This window comes from Heterocephalus glaber, unplaced genomic scaffold, assembly GCF_053883595.1.
Source record: "Heterocephalus glaber isolate CG9 unplaced genomic scaffold, H.glaber_assembly_v1.0 deba00000122, whole genome shotgun sequence".
Taxonomy (NCBI): domain Eukaryota; kingdom Metazoa; phylum Chordata; class Mammalia; order Rodentia; family Bathyergidae; genus Heterocephalus; species Heterocephalus glaber.
This window is the reverse complement of record NW_028258138.1, coordinates 45,040,467-45,054,093: the sequence shown is the minus strand read 5'-3', so window position 1 is coordinate 45,054,093 and position 13,627 is coordinate 45,040,467. Positions and strand designations below refer to the sequence as shown.

General features: G+C 34.7%; 1 protein-coding gene across 1 annotated transcript in view; it reads right to left on the bottom strand.

The window, feature by feature from the left end:
* Positions 1–13,167, bottom strand: part of Epha6 (EPH receptor A6) — a 916,320-nt gene extending 903,153 nt beyond the window's left edge. The window contains 2 exon segments of the mRNA XM_021238833.2: positions 12,426–12,684; positions 12,686–13,167. Coding sequence (XP_021094492.1) covers positions 12,426–12,684; positions 12,686–12,820 — 394 coding nt within the window. The 5' untranslated portion in view covers positions 12,821–13,167.
* Positions 13,168–13,627: the final 460 nt, after the last annotated feature.

Below are 13,627 nucleotides of genomic sequence, written 5' to 3'. Positions count from 1 at the left end.
TTATTTTTCCTAGTATGTCAAATTCTCCACCATCCGGACATACATTTTTATGTATGCATTTAATGGGAGAGACTGCTGACTATAAAACGCACTTATGTTTTTCAGAGGAAAAATCCGCTGTAAAAACAAAACTGTACACTGTTCATTTAAGTTAGAACTGATTTTACTAATAACAGCCTCAAACAATGTTATATTTGGAAAGCATAATGAAATATGGCCTTAACTATAGTTGAAAAAGTAAAAACATACACATTCTTTAAATTTATAGTTCACAATAGTAGTGAGGTACAAGGATTATGTGAAAGACTACATTACAGTGAAAAAACAACTTAAGTTTTATTAGAGCAGATAGCAGTTCTTCAGATTGTATGTGTGTGTGCATATATGTAGACAGACGATATGATGTGAATACAAACAACTGCCTGAAAAGTTATAGAAATACAGAAATAGCCAGATAAGCTTTTTATAAAATTTGGAAAATCAATAACTTACACTTAACACATAAAACTTATTCTGAATTTCTATACATGATCGTTATACTAATTTATATTTATTTGATTAGAATTTAAATATTCAAATCAGAAGTTTGAGAAGAAAATGGTTAGCAGGAACAGATACTACTTCTATGTACACTTGAGATGGGAAGATAATACTTGTGCCATAGGTATCTATGCACTTAGTTTTAAGAAGAAACACTCTTCAATTGTAGAATAATGATATTTAAGATTTTAGTAGTATCAAATAACAGAACAAGCAACTCAACTGACCATACATTTTTAGTTCTAAGTACTCATGAGCGCACATGCCGAATCCAGCTACTTCTAACAGTTGTATGAGGAAGGCAACATTCAACCACAGAAAACACAGATTTTGACAAAAACTAAACTGCCTAGAGTTTTAGTCCTCACTGTACTAGTTCTGTGACTCCAAGATATTTACTTATTCTCTATTTTATCTATAAAATAAGAATTATATTTAATTATACTCCCTTTTTTTCTGTACTGTTTTTCCCCTTTATGTAAGCTTGTCAAATATAAAATCAATAACCTGTTTCTATATCCATCAAATTAAAAAAAAGGATCTGTTAACTCAAATGAAACTACTTAATATTTTTTACAAAAAGAAAATGACACTTACCTGTCCTGCAAGATGTGTGAGGTGCATTGTCAGCAAGCTACCGTGTGTTCTCCTTTACAACCATTATAGAGTTGGGCTGGGATAACTTCCAAGCTCCAAAACTCAGCCAGTAAATATAGTCTGAGTTTAGAACTTCTCTATAAGATGATATAGGGATCTATTTCCTGACCTAGTTTCTTTGCCCTCTGTGAATTTGCTATGGGGATGCTGTCACACTAGGTAGATCCATGTTACCTATTTGGAAAGAATTAGAGCCTGACCTCAAGATGGGAACAGAATTCCTGAACCAGCTGCTACACAAAATAGCCTACAAAGTCAGAGAAAGTCCTTACAAAACTCCATTTTGCTAAAGCTCTGATATATTTAGTTTTTTTGTGGGGTGGGTGTGGGAGATAATCAAACTTTTCTTAACATTTACTTCTATTTTCTGTGTTACAGAATATAACAGACTAATGAAATATTCAAGATGAATATGGTGCGGACAATAGTTAACATTTCAGCTTCCAAAATAACTGGAACTAGAATAATAATCATTTTAACCTTGGCCACTCTAGTCCCAAAATTTCCATCTAGTCCACCAAAATTTCCATTGTTCCTTTTGCAAGGCTTCTTTCATTGCTTCCATGTAACACTTCTGATGTTCTCTGTTACAAACCAAATTCTTTCCCTTACTTCATGAGGAATTTGGCCACTTCTATGGAGTCCCATATCCTCATTTAAGGCATTTTTTTAATAAAGGAAGATTTCTAAGACTTTCCTATTTGAGAACATTTACTTTGATTCTGATTCTTCATTTTATAAATAAGGCTGTAATGAAAATTCTCATATATAAATCTTGGCCTTTTGTCATTTCTCTTAAATTTATAAAAGTGAAAGGAACAGATCCAAGTGTAGGAACATTTTTCAACACTCTGTTTAATTGCTTTTTTAACACTTACATCTTCAAAACAAATGTTTGCCATCAGGACATTCTTTGAGGAATAATATATTAACCTGAAGCTATAACATACCCAGAAAATGCAATTAAAAGAATGGCCAAAAAATCTCTACACGTTAAAAATTGCATAAAATTGGACAGGTATATGGCTCAGTAGTACAGGCATGTTTGATATGCAGCAGGCCCTGGGTTCAATCACTAGCTCCAAAATCAACCAAACAAAAGAACACACAAAATTAACTGAGAAAGAGTTCAATAAACATAAAACTTCAATTTGCATGTGGGTGCAGTGGCACACCTGTGTAATCCCAGCTACTAGCGAGGCTAAGGAGGATTGCCTGGACAACAATCTCAAAAATAAAAAGAGCTATGGATGTAGCTCAGTCATACAGGCTGCCTGGATTTGATACCAGTACCACAACAAAACAAAACAAAACAAAACAAAACAGCTGTAAATTCCTCCACCAATGTATTGAGTTCTGAATGATGAAATTTGCTTTCACCTAGAGATTGGTCCTAAACTTTTAGGCAATTCTCAACCCAATTTCAATTATGTTCTAACTTTTTCTAGTCAAGATGTTTCTCAGAGGTGGAGAATATTAATTACTATATATGTGGGCTGTTTAAGACTCCAGAACTCCTGCAGTGAAGCCATGTGCATCTACTTTTCTGTCGGCCTCTCTCTCTGTGGTTAATGCTCCTTCTAGGTTTAACATTACCTTTCCCATTCTCTCTCTTCCACTTATAACCAACCAGCTATCAGCCATTCTTGTTCATGTCAATATCAGGCAAGTGAATTTGGATGATTTGGATTTAAATTGGAAGGTAAGAAACACCATTTAAGAATATGGTCCATTAGTTATAATTCTACAACTGACCTCTTATCAGGAAGTTTATGATTAGTGCACAAGCTCCTTTTACAGTGATTGCTAAATGGGTGTTTTATTTCCCAGTTACCTATTCATCAATGTATGCATGAGAGTTCTTCAGAAGCAAATCTCAGAAGGGAAAGAATGCTGAATAGGAAACACTAGTGTGGGCTGAAGTCCATCTTGCTGTCCAAACAATAATAAAAATAATTAAAAGCCAACTGGGGAGAAATACCTGGAATTAATGTGACATATGTAATTTGTATATTAAGAATTTAACATAATAAAAGTAAAACTGTAAGTATTTCAATTTAAGGACAGCTGACAGAGATAAAATAAAAAGTCAATTCATATAAAATATTCTCTACCATTGAATTGGACTGGATCAAGTTTATACTTTAAAATGGAAGTAGAAAGCAACTGAATTGAACATGGTAATATTACATTTGGACAATAAATACATCAATTAAAAATGTATGTATGATAAACTTGTATGCAGGCAAACTGATTATTAATCAACTAGCTTTATCAACAGATTGCTAATTTTTCAATTAATTTTTTAACTTTCATCACTTTTATCAAGAGATCTATAATTATAATTACTTTAGAAAAACTATATCTTTTTTTATGGGGAAAGGGAGGACCAAAAATGTTGGACTTGAAAATAGGAGTATTATTGTAATTTAGAAACTAGATTGATAGTTTTCAGTGCTTTTTGACATTCTAAATGTACAAATTTAAATGTCAACAGCTAATCATGGGTAATCTGCTATTGAATTTTTTGCTTAGAAATACCAAGTCCTGGCAGCAGTTTCTACATCTACGCGCTTCTAGATGAATATTTCTCAACTATAAAGTGGAGGATCTATCAAACTGCAATTTAACTAATTTCCAAAGAAAAATATTAAGGAATACCAGTAATTTCCAAATTCTGAAACACTGCTAAAAACAAAATGTAATAAATTCAGGAAAGAGAAAGTTACAATAAAGCAAGAATTTTACATGAGAGGAGATGGTAAGTTATACTTCAAAGAAATATTTTAAATTACATATAAGTAAACCACAGGGTTATTGTCAATTTTATACTTATTTAAATGTTAAAATAAGTAATAGACTAGGCCATATATAACCTATTAAAATATAATTTTCTGCTTTTATATTTTTAAAGGCAAACTCATCAGTATTTTTAAGGATTAAAATGAAATTTTTAATAGAAAACCAAATCATACCATGTACCTACACATTCTATGCCCAATGTACAAATTATTCATTTGGATTTTTATTTTTAAATTCAGAATGTGTTAATCTTTCAATGCAGAAAAAACTAATCCAATTTATTTAAAAATTGAAGTCTCCAGAGGAATTACCCATCTTAATTCTCATTATTTTTACATATACATGATGATAAACCTGATAAATGTGAGACTCATTGCAATTTCTCATGTATAACACAAGGTTGTTTGTGAAATTTCTATTATTTCACTTCATTTCATCTTTGCTATATTGCTTGTGTTCTGATATTGGGCATATCTCTTCAATTTTATAACACTGTCCTGAGAATGGGACAGATTTTATTTCATTTCCAGTAGTCACAAAAAATCATATCCAATATACGACTGTGATGAATACATTGAGTATTTATTCTCATTGACTCCATATATTGATTCATAGATCCTTAAGAATAGTATTTTTCTCTCTCTAAACATTTGTTCAAATCTGTAAAACTGCTAAATATTTTGATGTACACATTAATGTTTTAATTATTCACTGACATATAAAAAGCTTCATAAGCTAAATCTTAAACTCCCAGAAGTTGGGGCAGTAGTCCAGCTTTATATTTCCTGTGCCCAGCCCAGGAAAGAAATATGTCAATATACGGTATTTCATTTACAAACTGAATACATAAAAAATGAATAAATAAATGAAATTGAACCTGTTTGAAAATTCTGGAAAGTATATAAATAAATCAAGAGATTGAGAAGTAAAGTGCTTTTTCTAAACAACAAAATAAAAATTGAATAAAAAACACCAAAGGTAAGTATGTATTAGAATGAAGATATATTTGAGAATCTATAATAGAATCATGTTTAAAAATTTATTTGAGGGCTGGGGATTTAGCTCAGTGGTTCTGCTGCCTGCCTCGCAAGCGCAAGGTCCCGAGTTTGATCCCCTGTACAAAAAAAAAAAAAAAAAATTGATTTTAAGGCTTGGTATCATTGGTAGGAAAAATATCATTTAGTTTTAATAAATCTATTATAATTTTAGAATGTTAATATTTAAATTAAAACCTTAAATTTCCATATTTCTAGTTACTAGGCATCTACAAAAATTAAAAAGGGATGCATCAACAGTTTTGTGCTCATAAACTAGTGAACATAACAAAGGTTTTTCTATGTGCAATTTTTATTAAAGAAATTACTAAAATAAACTCATAACCTGGATCAGCTACATTTTCTCTAATTTATAAAGTTTTTATAACACTATAAGATGACAAATTACTGTATTTTATGTATTTTTCGTGGTAGCATGGTATAAAATAATTGGAACATGACTTTAACTTTTTAAAAATCGCATTAATATACTGACAGAATACACTTCCAAATTTTCCAGGTTTTTATTTTTGCTTAAATTAAAATCTCTTTGCAACTGCTCCTTCATTAAAATGAGCATTAAAAAGTAGCCAAGGTGACAGTTGTTTCCCTTCATTTAATGATCTAGCATTGTAAAACTTTTCTTGGTATTAGAATCTTGGATTTTTTTGGCATTACATTGATTGCTTATAGAAGGATCAAAACATAATAGATTTCATTTTATTTCAGAAGCCTATGCAAATGATTTATGATTTTGTGCCCTGGAATCTAACAGTTTGCTCAGTTATTTGTCATCATATTTAATGACAAGAACTACTGTAATTATTTCAACTTTCATTCACAAGGTAAACATTTTTTATGTATACTTTAATTTCAGAGAAAAATAAAAGAAATTTTCAATGTTGAAAAAATTGTTTCAACTAATAGTTTCTTTAATAGCCACAGAAATCAACGGACGTTAATCAGAGTATTTTATTCTATATATATATTACCACAGAAAATCCTTAAACAACAGGCTCATTTTAAAAATAGTGCCATGATGAAGCTTTTCTCCTCTTCCATTTTTCTCTGATCTTTCATATGTTTGTTGATACTTAGGTAACACATTATATTTAAAAATCAATTTCATTATGTAAGATATTAATTCTCTGAATACCTTCTTTACTGGCCTCTACCCAGGTGAATTCTCTAAATATTTGATTAAAATTATTTTAGCAATACTAAATTATCATAGCAACATTAAAAGTGAAAATATTTGTCTTTAAAAGGAAAAATTGGGCCGAGGATTTAGCTCAGTGGTTCTGCTGTCTGCCTAGCAAGCACAAGGTCCCGAGTTCGATCCCTTGTACCAAAAATAAATAAATAAAATAAAATAAAATAAAATAAAAGGAAAAATTAAGGTAACATTAGGACATAATTCAACTCAAATTTGGAGGCAATCATTTCAATTATGTTCAGATAATTCTTTTGTAATAAATGATAATACAATGAATGGGTTTTTATTTTCTAGATAACAACATATTTCTTTTTATTAACCTCTTCAAAATATATTTAATTACAATTCCCGTAAGTAGGTATATTTCTATATGTATTTTAAATTCTGTGTAATTTTAATATTAACAAGCACTTGTTCCTATTCTAGATGCTACACCCGATGTGCTGTTCAAAGAATGTGTAACTACTTTCAAAGCTCATATATTACAAAATACAAGTATTAGAGTATATTAGAATCAAGTGAAAAAACATAATTATCCTACTATTACTAATAAATTAACATAATAAAAATGTATATAATTATATAAAATGCTTATTTTTATCAGATCTAGATATCCACAAAACTATCTAAATTATAAAAGCAAAATAACAGATTAAGTGGTTCTATTTCCTTAGCATCCATTTTTCTAAGGCCATATAATTATATTATTTTGTATCTCCTATGATCAAAAAGTTCACCTTTATACCTGAGGTTTTTTTAAATGAGATAGAAGGAAGAGCAATGATTTTCAACTAATCCACCAACCACAGGTCACCAAAATAGATCAATAGCTAGAAGACTTGAGAAAGTAGCTGGATATACAATTATTCAGAACATGAGTTGAGAGAACACATACTTTCATACCCATTTAAGGACATCTGCTCACTAGTATTTGAAACTTGAAACCTTCATCTTCAGCTGGAATTATTTTTAAAAATTAATCTTCTTTAAACAACAGATTATTGTTATATTAATATTATTATATTATTGTAATATCACAAAAGTTCACTTCACATATCAGTCTACAGAAATTCACTGAATATGCGAAATACTTTTTGTAGGAACAAATACTGTACATTTTGAAAATGTATACTTTCTCACTATATTTTCACATAATTAAAACATCTGTTAACATAAAGTTAACAAGATTCTCATGAAGCCATTTACAAGTAAAAATGTAGATAGTATTTCTTTACTCCTTTTTCTCTCATCCATGCTCAATTACTGTATTACTCTTCATCTTCCAAAACCCATCAAGTACTGTAATTTAAAAGTAAACATCAATTACTTAAAGATATGTACCAGTAACAGAGAACCAAGCCTCTAAAGAATGGCCTTTGTAAGATAATCATGACTGTAGCCTCAGCAGTTAGCATGGTGGCTGACATTTGTCATGTGGTTACTGAGGGTTTATTTCCAACATGGGTGGACATATTTTATAATTGTTTGAAACAGCAACATTGTACTGTTAGGATTATGTTTTAAATGATAATCTTAACTAAGTAAAATGGGAAAGGAGCATCCCATACTTGTCACGTAGTTTTGCTTTATCGCATTTATCACCTGTTTTGTCAATAATTATATAGCAAGGTCATAGTAACGAAATACTTGAGGTCCTTGAAAAGAAAATTAAAAGAATGTTCAATTTCTATTTTTACAGTGGTATCTCAGTTCACGAACTCTGTTCTAGAGCTTTGGAAAAGATGGCCACATTCGTGTTTGAATGGGAAAGATGGCCACAGTCATGTTTTCACCCGATGCAGAGCTGCAAACAAAAACAAAATTTTGCCAAACACTTCTGTTTGTGAACCAAACTGCAAACAAAAGTGTTCATGAACTGAGGTACCACTGTATTTTATTGTAGAATCAAGACAGCACTATAAATCCTACCTATAAAATGTAGCTCAGTTCTACCTGTTGTCCCTTTCCACTGAAAGCCACAATGATCACCCTTCAACTATAAGTATACGGGACTCTTCATCCTATTCTCCCATTTTCTGATCATCTCTTTGCTCATTAGTCACAGTACTCTTAAAATGTAAAATGGCTCATTTTACTTATTGGTGAAAATCTTCCAATTCACATTTTTCTTGGGGTAATACAAAAATTCAACTTCCGTGTTTGTTGTTGTTGTTGTTGTTTTTATACTTCATAGAATCTGGTTACTAAGTTTCAAACCTCACTTTCTGCAACTCTCTGCCTTGCTTGGTAAATTCCACTTACATTGGACTCCATTCTTCAAATACGTCAAGCTCATTTCTCTTTTCCTCAGGCCATTTCCTCTACCTTTAATGGACTTCTTCCTACTCCTCACATTTAGTTCTTTTTCTTCCCTGAGAATGAGGCCTAAATATCATCCCAAAGCACATGCATTTCCAACTTTCCCATTCCAGTTACTATACCTCACTGCTTTCATTCGTTGTTCTACAGAATTTTAACAACCATTTTTTTTATATACTTAGCCATAAGGACACACTTGTCCATAAGGACACAAAATATGTCTGCATGCCTTACACATTTTTCTTCACCTAAATTTTATATTCATGAAAAGATAAGGCAAGGGCAAATGTAATATATTTTCAACTTGAGGTCTATTGAAACGAGGTCTATTGAAATCATAAATTTAATAGAATGCTGTAGATGTATAAGCAATTTAATCTTTCTGTATGAGTTTAGATTACTAACAATTTACATTGAGCAAATTCAAACTATTTCAATTATTGAGATATATACATTAATCTCCACTATGTTTATCCTCAAAAAAATATGTTGAATGAAGGGTACAAATAAGAGACTTGCTAGGATTTTGTTGACATATATTGTGACTTACATTCCCAAACCCTTTCTGGACTTAATGAACTACCCCTGTCATTATTTTCGTATATATGAGTATACTCTGAGAGACATGTCAATTCGTTTAAGGTATAATTTTTTTTTGCTAAAGCAGAGTAAACTTTAAATAAATGGATCCCTGGTGGCTACTAACCATTGTAACTGATATACATGGTTAACTTGCACACGAAGCACGACTGTTTTGTATTTACCCAAGAGCCCAATACAAAAATGAAATGTTATATATCTTGAGAAGATAAAATTTGATTTTAAATAAATTACAAATAACTAATACCATTTTAAATATAGGGAAAATTAATGGAATAAGATATTAATACAAACCATGATTTCACTTAGAAGTGATCTAGGAAGAACCATTACTTTCTGATTGATTCAGGGAGGTTTGGGTAGTAGAGTAAAATTGATTTATTTTGATATACAATGCACAGCTTTACAGTCAGTTGGAAGATAAGAGGTCCTTCCTATAGTCACATTACTGTTAGTATCATGTTAAAGAAGTGAGGCAGTTCAATTTTCTTCTCATTGTCATTATTTGACCCTGCCTATGTTATAGAAACAGGAATTAGAAGAAAGGGGTGAAGGGAATTAATCCACTCTTTTTGCCATGGTTTTACATAATTTGGTAAAAGTAGATAATAACATTAAAAATCTGTCAAGGTCCTTAATCAAGGATACATAAAAATGCAATTTTATCCTCCATAAACAAGTTTTAAAAAACATTAGTGAAAATTACTAGGATTATCAAAACTTTCTTTTTGAAAATAATCATGTATTTCATGTGTATAAGAAATTTAACTTATATGTGACATTAATCTTTCCTCCCTGGATATATAATTTTGTAATGTCCCATATTTCAGATGTACAAAAATTGATTTAAGTATTCATGAAATTACAAATTGAAAAATATCCCTAAAATGTTCATAAGGAAAATACTAATAGGATGATATTTAACCATTTGTGTGATGTCTTCAGTATTTAAAACTTAACTACATTTATCAGGCACAATTTCTAATCACTATAATTTAGGTTGTAAGAAGCACTTTATAGTAAGACCCTAACTCAAAAATAATTTTTATAAAGGGTGGAGATATAGCTCAGTGTGAAGGCCTTGGAGGTAGTGCAAACAAAAAACAAACCAAAAGAAAAAAAATAATATAAATAATCATCTGTGACTAATGAAAAAATATGATCATACGTTCTCTACAATTTTGTTTTGAAGAACACAAATAACATACAATTTAACCTTTAGGTATTTTTTTATCGAAGTGTATTCTTAAGCAAAACCTATATTTTCAGTATATTAATACAAATTATAAGTTTTAATAGATAATATCTAACAATCCTATTTAACTGATGGAAAAATTGTGTAATACTCATTCAACATTAACTTAAGCTACTTTAGAAAAATAAACTATATATATATTGGGTATTTATTTTATGTAAAACATTAAATTGCATGAAGTCATGAAAATAGATAAAAACTATCTGAAGAAGTTACAAAATAACATCAGTTGGCTCTTTAATATAAATATCTGAAAAGTCATACTTTAGTATGACATGTTTTGACAGAATGGCACTTGAGCAATGTGGCAATTCACATATATGTTGTATTTATATTAGTAAACCCAGGGCCCATGTGGTTGTTAAAGCTTCAAAGGTACTAAATGTTTAGAAAAATTGTTACATGGGAACAACTGTTAAAAAACTTTTAGCAAACTTGATTCTCAAAGAATACATCCCTTTAGTATCCATAGACAATGATACAAAGCTTAATAATATAAATGTCAGACATTCCAAGTATTAAAAATTGTTTTCTCTCATAATAAAAAAGGTCAAGTAAAAAATTACATTATTTTAAAAACCTTCTTTTCTTTTTGAGGTAAAATAGCTACCTCTTCGATAATTAATACCAAGAGTCCTGGAAAACAAATGAAGGACATGGTATGAAGGTATATGGCACTATAGTTGTCATATTATGGAATGTATTTTCGAAATCATAGGGGTTATGTATGGTTTCCAAATTCACATGCATTTGTGGGTAAAGTCTGTCAGGTGAAAAACAATAATTAGTAAAACATTCCAAAAGTTATTGTATAAATGAGAAGTGAATAATAATTCTGAATTCCATATAAAATATTTATTAGAAAAAATTACATGGTAGTACAAGTTTCCGAAAAATGTCTGTACTGTTTTACTTGCTTCATCTCAGCCTTCTCCCTTTCATATATACACTGTAGTATAGAATCTCAAGTCATCTGACCTCCACTTTTACATCTGCAAATTAATTCAAGACCTTGAAATACATGAATTGTATGTTAATTGGCAACTATGACTGACCACATGTGTTTATATTTAAAGTCTTTGGTAAACTTCACATAACAGGTGATACAGTACATTGGCAGACATCACAGTACAGTGAGAGCATCCAGCCCTTACATGCTGCAAAACTTTTTATGGTTGTTCGTTAGTCTAAAGGGATTTAGAATATGCCAATGATATTTTTGTAGATCTTTAAATACTCATAACAGAAATTCAAAGTGATATGTTTTGTAAAGATTGTTTGACTAGAAGGAAAGAAAATGCTCAAGGATTTTAAGTGTTTTCCACTTCTTGCCCGCACTTTACCCAAGGAACACAAAGCCCTCCAAAATCTGATATTTGTCTGACTTTTTGAATAGGATATGCACAACTTGGAAATTGACACTCAACACATATATACTTCCCTCTCTCAAGAAATAGAAACCACAACACAGATCTATGAGAACTTAGTCCAGTAATAATTTCGAAGGAGTCTATATTCTGTGATTTAGATGGTAGACTGGGTTCGAGGGGTGAGAATGGGCCCAGGAGTCAGAGTTACTGGAGGCACAAGGCTGATAACTGGTCCAGCGTTATTTGGAGAATCCAAATCTTACCCTGTTGTGTGCAACCGCCAATAGGCAGAGTTCTCCATTAAGTCTGTGCCAAGGAGCCTGACCTCCGGCTGAAGCTGCGCACCGTGGGGGTAGGGGATTGGCAGCCCCTAGCCTGTGAAGAGACCCATGTGCTACTAATGCTCATGTACCCATTTAAAGAAATCTGGAAGCATATGGGATTGTAGCCCCGAGGGCCGCCGTCCCGGGAGGTGTAGACAGGGTGCTCTGGTCAGGGAACACACTCGACCCTCTCATAGGACGAGCCCTAGAGAAGCGGACCCTAGACGAAGTTAGCCGTGCAGGCCAATACACCAGCGCTCAAAGCACAATCCTCCTGCTGCCCCTCCCGCTCCTGACCCCGTCCCTTACCTTGGTTGTTGGAGACGTGACTACAGCAGCCTGGCCAAGCTGTCATCAGAGGCAAAAAGAAACTAAATTGCCAAAGAAATTCTCGGACTTCGCAGCCCCCCATGGCTCTCGCTGGCTCTCCTCTCCTCGCTCTATAAAAGAAGTGGCAGTAGAGCGGCCAAGTGTTCTGGGTAGGGTGGGGGTCCTGGTCCACGTTTTCCACGTCTTCCTCTTCCTCCTCTTCCTCCTCCTCCACCCAGCCCGCAGGGGGAGTCCTGGGGAGCCCCCCTGCGCGAGGCCCCGGGAGCGGGGCACGAGGGTCCAGGCTGCCCAGGTGCAGGCACAGCTGCGTCGGAGGCTGACGTTGCCTGCGGCGCCGGGGAGCTCGTGGCGGATGGAGGCGAGGGGAATCGCATTCACCACCGTGTCCTACCCGCACGAGGACTATTCGCTTGGGCCCGGGAGAGCGCGCGCGCAGAAAGAGCTCGGCTGTGGTTTGGGGGCGGGGGAGGACGACTAGCTTCAGGGATGAGGTGGGGGGGTGCCCAGGTGGTTCGCGCCGCGCGAGCGGCCCGAGCGCCTCTCCGGACTGAAGTGGGCTGTGCGGAGCAGACGCCGCGCAGCAGCTGTGGAGAGGCGCGGGGGCCGCGAGAACTTTCCTCCGGCCGCAGCGGGGAGGGCCGGGCGCCTAAGGGTCCGGGCGAGCTTCGCCTGAGCGCTCAGCCCCTCGCCTGAGCGGCGTCTGCAGCCGTGGGCAGGGCGGGGGCCTCCAACTCGGCCGCACGCGCGCCGCGCCCCGGCAGTGCGAGCCGCCTTCCCGGCATCTCCGAGGCCGCACTTAGTCCCTAGAGCACTTAGCCCCCCATTTCGCGGCAGCAACGCTGACCGTTTTAAGACCAGTCAGCTCCTGCCCCTGCCTGGTCCTTACTTCCTCACATTTCCGCCGCTGGAGGGGGTGAGTGTTGTGGGCCACCGCTCCGGGTCACGGGCAGAGCCTGGCGCCAAAGGTGGTCAGCCCGGCCGCTGCTCAGCGTCAGTCACCCAAACTTGCCAGGCAAGGGGAGGCACTCGGCCCCTTGGCCGCCTCCGCTGCCGCGAGTCCTTGGGCAGCGATGAGGGGGAGGAAGCAGCAAAGGGGAGTCACAGGAGACTGGACCCGAGGCACCTGGCACCCGGGCCCTCGGAGGTCTTCGCGTCTCGGTGCGGCGACGACTCCGCCGTGG